The sequence below is a fragment of the Pseudorca crassidens genome, chromosome 17 (assembly GCF_039906515.1).
Source record: "Pseudorca crassidens isolate mPseCra1 chromosome 17, mPseCra1.hap1, whole genome shotgun sequence".
In the NCBI taxonomy this organism is placed as follows: Eukaryota; Metazoa; Chordata; class Mammalia; order Artiodactyla; family Delphinidae; genus Pseudorca; species Pseudorca crassidens.
Window position 1 is genome coordinate 29,919,163 of NC_090312.1, and position 15,175 is coordinate 29,934,337.

Genomic DNA, 15,175 nt, shown 5'->3' on the forward strand with positions numbered 1-15,175 from the left:
GCTATACAAAAAAAAAACTTCAAAATTTCCCTCAAGATATAAGCTGCCACCTCTGTTGGTATTCAAAAGACTATGTCTCATAGGTTCTAAATGTAATACAACCGTTTCATGGAATATTTTTTATCACTGGTAGCTCCACTGGAGTTATGTGTATAGTCAACATGACATAATTACCTTGAAAAGGACAAAGCTAATTAGACATGCATATGTTCTTGGGTATATCTACTTTCTGTTTTTTTTGTATTTCTTTTGGGCTTAAATGAGGAAGCAGTGTGAAGGAGCACTTAAGAGCTCAGAAATACAGAACAAAAGAACAGAAACCACTGCTTCCTGATTTATATAATGAATATAGTGGTAGTATCAACACAAATCAAATTAAGAAATAATTATAAAGATTAAATAAACCATGATGTAAAGCTTCTAGCATAGCACCTAGCACATGAGTGTTTAAAAATATAGCTATTTTAAAATTAAATTAAAATTAAAAATTACTTCCATAATGTGGAAGTAATTTTAAAATTAAATTAAAATTATTTTAAAATTAAATTAAAATTAAAAATTACTTCCGTAATGTGTCAGGCCCCACTTAAATACCTAATATTAATATTTTAAGTCATGTTCTGTACATGTCAGGATTTTCTACTAATTTAACATATACATTTAAAACACTGTAAAACAGTACTTAACATTATATATTAAGTAAGTCATTTAACAACCCCCAAAATAAATGTTTTAAACTATATGCTTCTTATTTTTAACTCTATAATATGGCATAATTCACCTATTAAGTGGATAACCTTCACCAACTAATTTAACCTCTTCAGTGAAACTGGGATACTAAACATCTACTTCTCAGGATTGTTAAAAAGATATAAAAAAACATACTGTGTCCCAAAGTACCTAGCTAGTCCCAGCTACTCAAGAGTAGCACTGAGGGCTTCCCTGGTGGCGCAGTGGTTGAGAGTCTGCCTGCCGATGCAGGGGACACGGGTTCGTGCCACGGTCTGGGAGGATCCCACATGCCGCGGAGCGCCTGGGCCCATGAGCCATGGCCGCTGGGCCTGTGCGTCCGGAGCCTGTACTCCGCGATGGGAGAGGCCACGACAGTGAGAGGCCCGCGTACCGCAAAAAAAAAAAAAAAGAGTAGCACTGAAAACCACCTACAGAAAGCATTCAATACAGCCATATACTAACTGCTTACACATAATTTATGAAGCAAATTAAATATAAAATAAAACAAGTTTAAATACCTACCAATGACAAGTCATCCCGACCATAGTCAAGGGCCGCAATCATCACCTGTTCATATATGATCCAAACTAGATACACAGAGGAAAAAACTGAATTTAATATAAAAATCTCAGAACAGAAATTAGATAATAAATTCTTCCTGTTTCTGATATTTTAAAGAACATTACTCATAACTGAAAATTGATTTATTGTATTACATCTGGAATTAAGGAAAGAAAGCAACCTTATGTTTTCAGCAATGCAAGATATTTTAATATAAGGTAAAAAAAAATCTCTAATTATTTAATACTTTTACTGTTTCAAAAGATCATTATAAAATACATTTTGACCTGACCAGGACTACAGCCTTGTGAGCTTTAAAACAAAAATGCCTATTTGATAGCTTCACTACTACCAACAATTATAAGTCCTTCTCAAAATAAAATTGTCATTAAGACTTCCTAAGAAGTTTTTTAAAAACTAACAGATCATAGAGAGATTAATATGAACAGCAGAAAAACATAGTAATAATTTTTTTTTAAAAAAACTAAGAACTGTAAATGAAACATGTGCTGAGCATGAACACAATAAATTTAAAAACTTACTATCATCTCCAAGCTTAGAAGCATATTCATTAATTAATTCCTCTCCAACTTCCACAATTTGCTCACTGTTTCGTGAGTTTTCTTCTCTCCATTTTCTCATTTTATCTCGCATTTCTGAAAAAAAAAATGCTTGCGATTACATATATATATACATTTGATTAATGTCAAACAGTTGACAAGATGAAATCAACTTTTTAAGAAAATACACTCACACTAATGTAAAAGTCTATGGTATCTCAAATTTCATAAAGCAGAAAATCATTTTAGCAAGAGCAACAGATCCTTTAGAACAGCGCTCCCCAACCTCTTTGGCATCAGGGAGTGGTTTCGTGGAAGACAACTTTTCCACAGACGGGGGAGGGGCATGTTTCAGGCAGTAGTGCGAGCAATGGTTCAGGTGGTAATATGAGTGATGGGGAGCAGCAGATGAAGCTTTGCTCACTCACCCACCGTTCACCTCCTGCTGTGTGGCCTGGTTCCTAACAGGCTGAGGACAGGGGATTGGGGACCCCTGCTTTAGAAGACTGAAAATGCATTACAACTGATATTACAACTATCTTTAAAAGTAGTGTACGGCATGGGTCTGCTACAAATATCCTCTATCCCTTTAAGCAACTATGGATCATAGCTTTTTTGGGTTACAATGTTCAGAATTTGCTAAAAGCTAAGCATTATTTTCTCAGAAAAACAAATAAAATTATACATTGAAATCTCAAAAATTCAAGGTGCTCCTGAAGTTTACCCATTGACTCAAGAATATAAAATTTTCATAATCAGGGTATCATATTAGGCTATCAGCACTGAAGAAACATTCATCACAAAACTCTCTTAATAACAACATTACTACAACAGTCCATATAAAGATACACAATTACACAGGGAAATAAACAGAAGAAAAAATTAGGACAAAGGAAATTTTTTGATTATATATAAAGATAAAAATGAATAATGTAAAGTAAGGTCAAAGGCACTAGCAAACAACAAAAGTTGAGAGAACAACTTTGCATATTAATACAATAGGGAACTGGAGTTTCAAAGAACAGCATTTTGACAATAGCAGAAATAATAACTGGGGTGGGGGAGTACCTAACCCAGAAAAAAGATCCCTTTTTTATATGGCTAAGGTAGAATTAACTGTCCAGTTCACCAATTACATACATGCTTTCTTACTCTTACCTCTTGAAAATCTTACATATTTATCTGAAGTACTACCTTCTTCCTTCTATTGACATACATGTTGTACAGATTTAAATAGTTGAATTAAGTTGTTGTTGAACACATGAGTTAAATAAACAATATGCTATGCTTCTATAGAATATATCTAAGAGAAGCATATAGGATTTTCACTACCTTTATATGCATTACCTGAGTCCCTACAGTTCGAAGTCTACAAAAGAAAACAAAAATCATCATAAGATGAAAATGGACCCTAAGTGAATTTACAAAAATGGTCTTAGAAAATCATTACAAATTAACATAGTTAATTTCTTCTACTGAAACCTAGAAATCACCTTGACTCTCACTCTGCACAGGAAGTAACTTGAACTCAATCTTAAAGGTTGAAGAGGAATTGAGCAGGCAAACAAAAAAGTAGGTTACACATACCCCACAGGTTAAGGACTCAGTCTCACAAGACTGCCCCCACTTCAGAAACCAACACAAGTCAGGGATACCCATACTTCTGAGCAACTCGTTACAAAATCAGGGGTTCCTTTCTACAACTCCCTCATCCAGTTTGATACTTGCTAGAGTGGCTGAAAGAACTCAGGAAAGTGCTTCACTTACTATTACTGGTTTTTTATAAAGGATACAACTGAGGAAACAACCAAATGGAAGAGATACACAGAGCAAAGAGCTGGGGGTGGGAGGGGGTTTTCGGGGGCATAGGAGTACCCTCTCTGAGTGAGTCACCATCCCAGCACCTTGATGTATCCACCAACCTAGAAGTTCTACAAACCCTGAAGTTTAGGGGCTTTTATGAAGGTTTCAGTCTGTAGGCATGACTGATTAGATCCTTAGACACTGGTTATTAAGTCAATCTCCAGATCCTCTCCCCTCCCAGCAGGTTGAGGGGTAGGGTTGAAAGTTCCAACCCTTCACTCAAGTCTTGGTCTTACCAGTGACCAGCCCCCATCCCGAAGCTATCCAGCCACCAGTTATTCAATGGTATATAAAAAGACATGTATCACTATAAATCTTAGAAGATGTTGTATGTGGAACCCAGGACTAAGACCAAATATTATAACAGAAGATGTTCCTATCAACCCTACCACTAAGGAAATTACAAGGGTTTAGGAGCTCTGTGCCAGAAATTGGGGATGAAGACCAAATATACATTATACCTTATTACATCACAATATAACATATATCCACAAGATAACATGCATATAACATATATCCACAAGGTCCACGACCTGGGTTCTCAGAACTCATTCAAACCACATCCCCTACACCATAGTTATACTGTCTGAAGTTGACATTCTCTGTCAACCTGGCAGACTATTTTAAAATAGGAAGAGCCTCGGGAATATAAATCTATTTAGTGTTTTACAGATCTGTTCCACAAAACTGCACCCCTTGCCTGTACCCTGACACCCAAATTAAGAAATGCTAGCCCAGGTGAATTAATAAAATATGCAGTTTGAATTTAAGAAATATCTTTTAATCTATTAGATTATTTCTTAACTTGCTTTAGAATGCCCTTTAAGAAACTGTAGAATTCCTTCCCATAAACTAGAGACTAAAAGAGAAAAACTGGTCCCATCTCCTTTTTTGTCAAATTTCTCATTTACCAACAGTACTCAATTTTCCATCAGTCTCCTCCTACTTATTCATAATCAAAGTATATTACTGGAAAATCTCTGACTTTTAAAACATTCCCTTTCACCCACTGTCATGTCCCCCATGACTTCTAATTAGTCATTCAAAAATATATTAATACATACTTTTTATAACATGCTATAAACGTAATGATGAAAAAGAATCATCCAGTGTGCCTAAGAAATTGACAAGTTAACAGAAAAACTGTAAACAGCAGCAAAATAATGTGATAAAAGGTAAGATAGTGGTTATGTTCAGAGCACTAAGAAAGCAAGGTGAGGGAAAGATTAATTTCACCTGGCAGGGAGAAAGGGTTAAAGAAAACATCTGTGATATGTGAATTAAGCCCTAAGGATCAAAGGGAGTTTGTTAGATGAATTCTACAACAAAGAGCATAAACTATGGTAGAGGAATAAAAGTATCTCATTTGGTAAGGCAAGGGTCTCCAACCTCCAGGCCATGGACCAGTACCGGTCCGTGGCCTGTCAGGAACCAGGCCGCATAGCAGGAGCTGAGTGCAGCGGGCAAGTGAACAAACCTTCATCTGTATTTACAGCCACTCCTCCTCATTCTCATTACTGCCTGAGCTCCACCTCCTGTCAGCATTATGGTGAGTTTTATAATTATTTCACTACATATTACAATGTAATAACAATAGAAATAAAGTGCACAACAAATGTAATGTGCTGGAATCATCCCAAAACCATCCACCCCACCCTGGTCTGTGGAAAAATTGTCTTCCGTGAAACCAGTCCCTGGTACCAAAAAGGTTGGGGACCAACCTTTTCCCAGGGACTGGGAAAGTGCCCAACCCACCTATTGGGGGAGAGAGAGAAGGCAGGCAAAGCAGTTCCTTCAGGCCATTGCAAAATGGAACTCAGGTTAATTCTTAGTTTATGTAACCCACAGCAGGGGTGGGGAACATGTTTCTCTGTCAAAGACTACTCCCAGAGACCCTTAAAAAAAAAAAACAACAAAAAAAGACCTGAAGGATCACTCACCAGAAGAAGGAAAATTAGGAGAGCAAAGTATAATAGGAAAGAACAAATCTGACTCCATATCGTATCTTTTTCTTTTACTTTAACCTTTGTATTCTATTGCTTTTGCTACAAGTTAAGAGTGTTGCCTAATGGCCTGAAATATACAGGCCAGCCCTTTCTCAAGACTCCAACCTTTAAAGGTATAACACTTTTCTACTTATACAGAGATAAGAAGTTGCAAACAGAGTATAAAGTTTGTCTTGTTGGAGGTTTTCAGGAACATCATGACCTGACCTACATGAACAGATGCAAGAACAAAGGATTTTGACACCAAGAAGTTTGCAGCAATCAATCATACCCCCTCCCCTCTTTTAGTTATAAAAGAGCCTGAATTCTAACTGGGGTAAGATGGTTCTTTGGGACACCAGTCCACCATCTTCTCAGCTGGCTGGCTTTCTGAATAAAGTCACTATTCCTTGTCCCAACAACTCACCTCTTGATTTATTAGCCTGTTGCTCGTTGAGCAGAATGATCTTGGACTTGGTAACAAAAGCACTTTTTCTAAAGATCAACTAGGAAAAACAATGAGCCCGTTCACACAAATATTTCCCTATTTACCCAAGTTCTAAATTTTAAAAGAAAACCAAATTGAGTATAACATGTACTTCAAGATATTTTTAAAGCAAGGTAAAAAGTATTATCTATGCACTGTTATGACTCCCTCAAAGATATATTTAAAGTGTTACATACACTTCAATTTTGCCTCACAATTCTTTTCACTATCCAAAGGTTTTTCCTGTGTTTCAAAACTCCCATAAGCTTTAAATTTTTATCTTCTTTCTTCAGATATCTCTTCTACTATCTAAAGGCACTAGTGTGTAGTGTGGTTAAAAGTGAAGATGTAAAATTCAAACTGCTGGAGTTCAAATGCCAGTTCTACCACTTTCTATCTGTGTGATATTGGATAGTTAACACTTTTCACTTTAATATTCTCATCTAAAAAGTGGAGATGAAAAATAATAATACCTGTATCATATAGTTGTTGTGGTAAGCACTGTGAGATAATTTATGTGTTTAGAACAGAGTATGGTACAACATGTGCTCAAAAAAATTTAAGCTATTAATGTTCTACCCTGTTTCCTTACGTGTTCTCATACCCACTTTTAATTCTCTTTTGTTTCTGAACCAAAAGGCTTTGAAACTTCTCTGCAAGCCAACAGTACATTCTCTAAAACCAAATGCTATTTATCTTTTCCTAATCCTTCCATCTTTGGCTTTGGTCTTCATATTTCATTTAAAGCAGGAGACTGAAAGCAGGGGTCAATAAAGTCCCAGGACCAAATTTTGCAGCCACTTGTTTTATGGATAAAGTTTTACCAGCACACAGGGACCCCTCACCCCCAAAAAAAAACCCAAAACAAAAAAACCCACAGGTACCCTTATTCATTTCGGTACTGTCTGACTGTTTCTGTGCTACAATGGTAGAGCTGAATAGTTGAGACAGACCATATGTCACACAAAGCTGAAAATATTTACTACCTGGCCCTTTACAGAAAATAATGCCAATTCCAGATTTAGAGCATGAAGTGGCATAAAGACATAGGAGCTACAGTCAGAGGACTTTGGTTTAAATCCCAATGCTGCTACTTAGCACAGTCATCTTGGACCTGTTATGTAACATTTCTAACCTCAGCTATAAAATACAGAAGATCACAAGCCTATCTGCAATGAACATTACATAAAGCAAAACCTAAACCCCTCAAATGTCTTAGCCAGTACAATGTTGGGGGTTGGGGTGGGGGGTAATCTGTTTTTAATCTGATTCTGATTACCTTTAGATAAGGCACGCACTCACCAGTTCTTCATAGGCACCACTATCATCTTTCACGTAATTTCACACATTATCCTCATCTTCTTGGCATCTGAGTTTAGAACTCCTAATATCAGATAATTTATGTAAAGCACTTCATAAAATATAAAGTGCTACAAAAATTTTAATTAGCATTTACTGAGAACTATTTTTTGACTCTCACCACTATGCTGGTCATTGGAAGCACTGAGAAGATTTGTGTGTGTACAGAATGTAAACAAGTAATTAAAATATGAGGGGTGTTTGTAAATTAACTATACTTCAATGAAAAAAATATGATGGGTGACATTAATAAGGTTCATTAAAAACTCTAACTATCCTCCAGTTATAATCAAAGAATTTCTTCCTGCAAAAAATACTAATGATGCCCCTAGCATTTGAGAAGCTCTTAGCCAACAGGCTCTTGGTTGTTTCCATTATTTGTTACATTTTAAAAAGTCAGTTGCATGCAAACCAGTTCATGGCAGTTAAACTTAATGTAATTATATACTGTAATTAAATATTACAAAAGCTAAAAAAAACTTGAGTGCAAAAGATAGACTTTTTCTACAAAACAAAGCTGGATGCTTTAAAAAGACTCCACAAAGGTAAAGAGCTTTCAAAAACTGCTGTTATGTTAAGGTGACTCAATTAAAAATAAGAGGAAAATAATAAAAATCTACAGGACTTGTGCACTGAAGCTGCTATACAAGGGTCTTTATGTTCTTGTTCCATGTTACAGAAAGCAAAGTTGAAAATGGTTTATTAAAGATGACAAGGAATTTCAATCAGGAGATCCCTATCAAAGAAAAAGCCCTGCCCTATATCAAAAGTCCATTTAAAATTTTAAGTTTACCAAAAGGAGTCACTGATCTTTTTTTTTTTTTTTAAATAGGAAAGTGGCTCCCAACTATCTACAAAATAAAGTCCAAACTCCTTAGGCTAGTATTCAAGGCACCAACCTACCTCTCCAGCTCTTACCTTGCAAAAATGACCTTCACTAAATATTTACATATCCATAAATATGAACTTTTAGTGCAGAAGTGAAATCTCAGGGTACGTGCCATGAGACCTGGGACCCTGCCTGTCTTTTTCAGCACTGTATCCTCAAGAACTGGAACAGCAGCTGGCACAAAGTACTCAAATATATGTTTAACTAACATGTCATTTAGCATATAGGCTAATAATTAAAGCTAGGTGTGGATGATTACCCACAGAAGACATTCAACCTTTTTAGAGCTCTTTGAAGCTGATGGGACCTTTGAACCAACTTTCCCCCAGAAATATGTACATGTTTAAAAACACACTCAATTTTGCATATAATTTCAGGAAAGTCACAGACCACATAACACCTATGTCTGCATCAGTCAGAAGTCTGTTGAACTCAGGATTAATCACCACCAATAACAGATTAAGAAGAGGGCTAAGGAAAGAACCACTGGGGACATCAAAAATTAAGGAGCAAATGGATGTAGAGAACACAGCAAAGTTCTGAAAAGTAAAAAGAGAGCCTTAATGCTATTAAGAAACCAACGAAAGAATTTTTCATAGAGGGAATGACCTGCAATGACAAATGTAGTATAGATGTACAAAACAGATACATTAGACCCAGCATTAGATCTCCCTAGAAATCTTACTGGACTAATAGAGCATGGAAACCAAATTGTGGTTGTTTAAAGGACTGAATAAAAAGAGAAGTAGAGACAGTGAGCATACACAACTAAAATCCCCTCAAACATTTTTAATAAATATTTTTTCAACAAATATTCATTTAATGCCTATTATAGGCCAGGCAGTGTGAGGCATCCTATCCATATTCTGCCCAAATACCCTATTCTCAACAAACTTGACTATACCCTCCTTCAACTCTTTCCCACCTCCAAATTCCTCTATATAATAAACATCAATAACCTTCAACTGGCTGATAAATAAACCATATACCTACTTTTTTATAGAGCCCAAGAGAAACTAAGAGAGCGTTAAACTTAGTATATACGTCTTTTATAAATATGTGATAAACTTTCCTATCACAAGAAATCACACTACTCTTTGAACTAACCATTTCCAGTACTTTAATTCATGATGCTATTCAATGGAATTCTTTTTTTTTTTTTTGGCAGTACGCAGGCCTCTCACTGCTGTGGCCTCTCCCGTTGCGGAGCACAGGCTCTGGACGCGCAGGCTCAGCGGCCACGGCCCACGGTCCCAGCCGCTCCGCGGCACATGGGATCCTCCCGGACCAGGGCACGAACCCGTGTCCCCTGCATCGGCAGGCGGACTCCCAACCACTGCGCCACCAGGGAAGCCCTATTCAATGGAATTCTTAAAGGACACAGGTCAACTGACACTCCCGCCCCCCCCAAATCTAAACAAAAAAACTACCCCGAGGGTCCTCCCATTACCCTCTTGTTACCAAAAGTCTCTGAAAGAAAAATCTACAATACTCTTTTCCTAAAAGTCTCCTAAAATAGAATTTTAATTCTACTTATTAATTACATTAATTAAAATGAGCAAACTATATTCTATTTGCTAAGTGAGTTGCCTAAGTCTAAGATACTAAAAAAATCACTCCAATACTAAGAAAATTACTTATAGTATTTTTTGTGATGATCTTTTAATCCTACTAACAATTCATTTAGTCAACAGATCACTAAGTTCCTCCAATATGTCATGCACTAGAACAAGATAGGCCTGGTCCCTCTTCATTCGAGGAGAGACATTTTTAAACTTAACACAATTGGGTAAGTACTTCAGTACTATGAGGACACACAGTTAAAGGACCAGGGGTAAGTTTTGTTGCTTGTTTTTGTTGTCTTTTCTCTTTTAAATTTTGGTGGCGGGATGGAGAATGGGCGGGGGTAGGGTGGTCAAGGAAGGCTCTCTGAGTATGTGACCTTTGAGGGGAATGCCGAGAAATGATAAAAGTATAGTCAGTAGAGCAGAGTATAAGAGTAGAACCAGGAGGGAAGAACACTCCTATCAGAAGGAATAGCTTGTATCCAGTCTTAAGACTAGAGGAGCATCGCACATTTAGGGAATTCAACAAAAGCCAGCGTGGCCAGCTCACAGAGCAAGGGTAAGAGTAGCTTAAGATAAAGCTGGAGACACAGACAGGAGCCAGATCATCTTTTTATATGTATTTAATAGTTTAAAAGCACTTTAACATATGTTTTCCCTTTTGTTCCTCAACAAACTTGTGAAGCAGTTATTATTGATTAATCTAAATCTAATTATGTCACTCATCTTTAGAATGTCCACAGGGTAAGGTCCAAGTTACTTAAATTACCTTGTCTGCTGGTAGTTAACACACCCACTCATTCCCTACCATTCTACACAACACTATCATCTAAGAAACTTATATTGAACATACCTTCAAAATAGCACCTTCAAAAAACCATGAAATATTTGAAAATTTCTTAAAAGCATTAAAAATAACAGCCACGTATCTACTGAAGGAATATACCCTGACACAAGCCTTTTAAAACCATGTTACAAGTCTGTCTTTCTCCTTTTGACTATGAACTCCCTGAAGGTAGGGACTGTGTCACTTAATTTGCTGTCTCCAAGTACTGAGAACTTAATATTTTTAATATAATGGATTCCCCAGTACACGTAGAAACACTGCGGTTCACAGTGTGCTAGAAGCCACAAAAGCAATAATAAATCACTGAATTCACTTCCAGTATAAAAGAATTTTACCTTTTCTCATTATTGTTTTCAACTTTGTAATACTGGAAAGATTTACTCACCACTGAACAATCAATATAGTTTTCAGTCCACGTGTTATCAGGCCATTATTTAAATATCCGAACAAATAAGCTACTTTAGTCTACTGTGAAATGTTGGGAATATAAATTTCGATTACACAAATTCCATGCCTTAGAGAAACTCAAGGCTCTTCTCTTAAGCATGCATGCCTCCCACGAAAGTTTTTAAGAAAGGAAAATCTCTTACAGAACTCGTCCAAAGTTTGGCTGCTTCCAAATTTAAACACAAACTCCACCTCAGATTAAACCAGAGGTACTTCCCCTTCAGAAAAGGAATTACTTACTGGTAGGGAATAATAAGGAAGTTGTGTGTGTAAATGTGTTTTGAGGGGAAATGGGACGGAATAATTAACAAGGGGAGAAATCAGAAACCCAGTTTTGAAGAGAGAATGAAATGTAAACTGGCATGTAAAAGAATCAGATATGTTCACGGGTTTTCCACACACCTTTACTACACAGAATTGTAACCCTTACAGAGCACTTCAAAGGCCCGTACAGGCCGTGTATTTCTCGGCTGCAAAGACGCTTCTGCAGGCAACTATCCCGCCTCCTCCGCGCCGCCCAGCAGCCACAGGAAACGTATGACAACCCTAGCCCCAGGTCCCGGTCGCCTTTCAATGGAAGCTACCCTGGGCCGTTGGACTGGCGCGGAGGTAGGACGGTCGGTCAGCCTACTGGCGCAAGAGGTGGGAAACACCGCAGACTCCAGTCGGTGGCCGGGCCAAGGAAGGGGTCAGCCTCAACCTCCACCTCAGCCACCACCACAGCTCTGCCGGTCCAATGCCGAAGAGAGACCGGAAAATCCAGCTCTCCGAGGGCAGCAGGTACTCCCGAACGGCTTCCCACGGCTTCTGGTCTTTCCGCGCCCGCCCCGGCAGCAGTTACCTTCCCAGGTGACATCGTAAAGCTCTGAGACCTTCGCCATCTTCTCAGAACCTGGAGGCAACCGGGCGAGAGGGCGGGGAGATGTGGTCACACGACCCGAGACTAGGCGGCGGCGAATTACGACACCATTTCTCATTGGCCAAGAGCGCGGAGGGGGCGGGATCCGCCTCACACGTGCACGCGGCTCTGCCGAGGGGCAGTCGGGAAAGGGGGCGGGACGAGCTGGGCGGTGCGCCGCGCGTTAAAGTCTGTGAGGGCGCGGGGGCGGAGCCGCTGGAGCGGGAGCCGCCGAAGCCGGTTTGGGGTGAGATGTCTACTTTACCGTGGATTCTTAACAAATTCTGGGTCTTTAATGTGTGTCACTCCCGGCTTTTCACTTTTTTCTGCATAGGTGTATTCATTGTCTTCCCACTTCCTAATCGGTACCTTGTTCTCTTCATGACCTGCTGCAATGCAGTTCTGCGCGAACCCGTTATCTGTTCCCAACTTTCCTCCTTCCATGATGGGATTCGCCTTCGATTTCCTTTTTAATGTTCGGCTGAACTGATACACTTCAAAAATTTCTGGTTAAATCTCTTTGAGGAACTAAGCAGAATTCTGCTTTGCAAGTTATGTTCCTGTGGCCGAGGACTTATGTTCACATGAATGGCTTCGTGCCAATCCAAACCCTTAGTTAACGCTCCCCGTGGATCACTGTCTGCTTGCCAGTCTATTTTTTAAACTCCATAAAGGCAGCCGATATGTAAATGATTATAAGTAGATGAATTAATCACAGCCCCTACACTTCGCTCCTCTTTATTCGCACGGGGGAGCCTCCAGGCTAATTGCTTTCAGAAACCTTTGGACCTGGTTGGGTAGAGCTAGGGAAAAAATGTCTGGAGTGGAAGCAAAAAATTTGAGGGTCATAAGGGTATATTTAGTATTTGAAGCAACGAGAACATAAAAATGTAAAGGGAGAATATGTAAAGTTAAGAAAGAAGGCTAAAAATTCCTGCATAACACGTATACTTAAGGGTCAGTGAAGAAAAGAAAATCAACATATGAGGAGAAAGGAAAACAGAGAGTCATATTCCACATGCCAAAGGAGTAGAGTTAAAAAGAAAAAAAAGGAACTATCAGTGGCACCTGCCCAAGGGAAGTTGCATAAGGATAAAAAAGACTACTGAATTTATAAACTTGGATTAGATTCTGAATGAAGTTCATTCTTTCTAGACTAGACAGACCTTTTTTTAAAAAAAAAAAACCTTCATTCAAAAAAATTTAAAATCCTCCACTCAGAAATTCACATATTCTAATACTTCAGTAAAACAACCTGGTGTAATGGAAAGAACAAGAACTCTGTCAGACAAATCTGAATCCAGGCTCCACCATTTAGTAGCTGCTTGACAGTTAGCCTATGTATCTCTGAGCATAGGAGTCGATCAGATATAGAAAGAAGCTAATCATATCGATATAAAAAGAAAATATCTCCCTTGAATTGTTATCAAGACTAAAAGAGACACTGCATGACACTCTTATGGAAGTAGCAGTCCTGTGGCTATAAATACTGTTTATATGTTGATGATGCCCAAATGCATAAAATCCAGCAGTCCTTACTTCTCCCATGAAACCCAGTTCTACTTTCTTGACATGTTCATTTAGATGCCTAAAATGTATCTCAAAGTTAACATCTCCCAAACAGAAATCTGGATTCCTGCCACCATGCCCCCCAACTTGCTCTTCCCCATCACAACTAAAATTCTAGGAACTATCATTGATTCCCTTCTTTGCCAAGCCCCCTATATCCAGTCTATTAGCAAATTCTGTATTGTATGCTTCCAAAACTTTCCCCAAATCCATCTATTTTTTTTCATCTCCACTGCTACTACCTTAATAGAAGCCACACCATCTCTCACCTGAATGACTGTCATAGTCTTTTAACCTTCTTAGTTTCATTCTTGCTGTGTAAAAATCTATTTTCTATACAGCGATCCTACTGGTCTTAAAAAGGCCACAGAAGTCCTCTGCTTACAGCTTTCAAATGGCTCCTCTGGCAGTAAAAATATACTGTAAACACTTTACCATGATTTACTTCATCTCCTACCATTGTCTCTTTTCACTAGATACCTACCATTCTCACCTATTTCTATTTCTCAAACATGGCAAACTCCTATGTGCCTTAGGTCTGGCATTTACCCAGAGTGTGTGAAAGCCCAAGAAGTTGTCTTTTAATGACTTACAGTGGCTATAACGAGTACAACTAATTGAGGGAGTAAATATTTTTCAGTCGCTTTAACTAAATGCCCTTGTATTGGGTTGGCCAAAAGGTTCGTTCATTTTTTTCCATAAGATGGCTCTAGTAGCACTTAGTTGTCTTTAACTTCATTGAAAGAATTTTGTTAGATTGCACATGACAGCTGTCACGTCAGCATGCATTTTAAAAAAGACTTATCAAAATAGGTGAATTTTTTGTAGCCATTTTAACATTGAAGATGGAAGGAAAAAAGCAACATTTTTGGCATATTATTTCTAAAAGGTAAAAACGCAACGGAAATGCAAAAAAAGATTCGTGCAGTGTACGGAGAAGGTACTGTGAGTGATTGAACATGTCAAAAGTGTTCGCGAAGTTTCATGCTGGAGATTTCTCACTGGATGATGTTCCACGGGCAGGTAGACCCGTTGTAGTTGATAGCGATCAAATTGAGACATTAATTGAGAACCATCAGTGTTACACCACGGCGGAGATAGCCAACATACTCAAAATATCCAAATCAAGTGTTGAAAATCATTTGCACCTGCCTAGTTATGTTCATCGCTTTGATGGTTGGGTTCCACGTAAGTTAAGCGAAAAAAAGCTTCTTGACCATATTTCTGCATGTGATTCTCTACTTAAATGTAATGAAAATGTTCCGTTTTAAGACAAATTGTGACAGGCGATGAAAAGTGGATACTGTACAAGAGCGTGGAACAGAAGAGATTGTGAGGCAAGCGAAATGAACCACCACCAACCACACCAAAGGCCGGTCTTCATCCAATGAAGGTGATGTTGTGTATATAGTG

At 38.3% G+C, this 15,175-nt stretch overlaps 1 protein-coding gene across 2 annotated transcripts in view; it reads right to left on the bottom strand.

Annotated features, from left to right (window-relative positions):
- Positions 1–12,270, bottom strand: part of EMC2 (ER membrane protein complex subunit 2) — a 52,376-nt gene extending 40,106 nt beyond the window's left edge. For both annotated transcript variants that reach the window (XM_067711487.1, XM_067711486.1), the window contains exons 1-3: positions 12,137–12,270; positions 1,836–1,949; positions 1,255–1,319 (exon numbers count right to left, since the gene is read on the bottom strand). In XM_067711487.1, coding sequence (XP_067567588.1) covers positions 1,255–1,319; positions 1,836–1,949; positions 12,137–12,176 — 219 coding nt within the window. In that variant the 5' untranslated portion in view covers positions 12,177–12,270. The remainder of the gene's footprint in view (positions 1–1,254; positions 1,320–1,835; positions 1,950–12,136) is intronic.
- Positions 12,271–15,175: the final 2,905 nt, after the last annotated feature.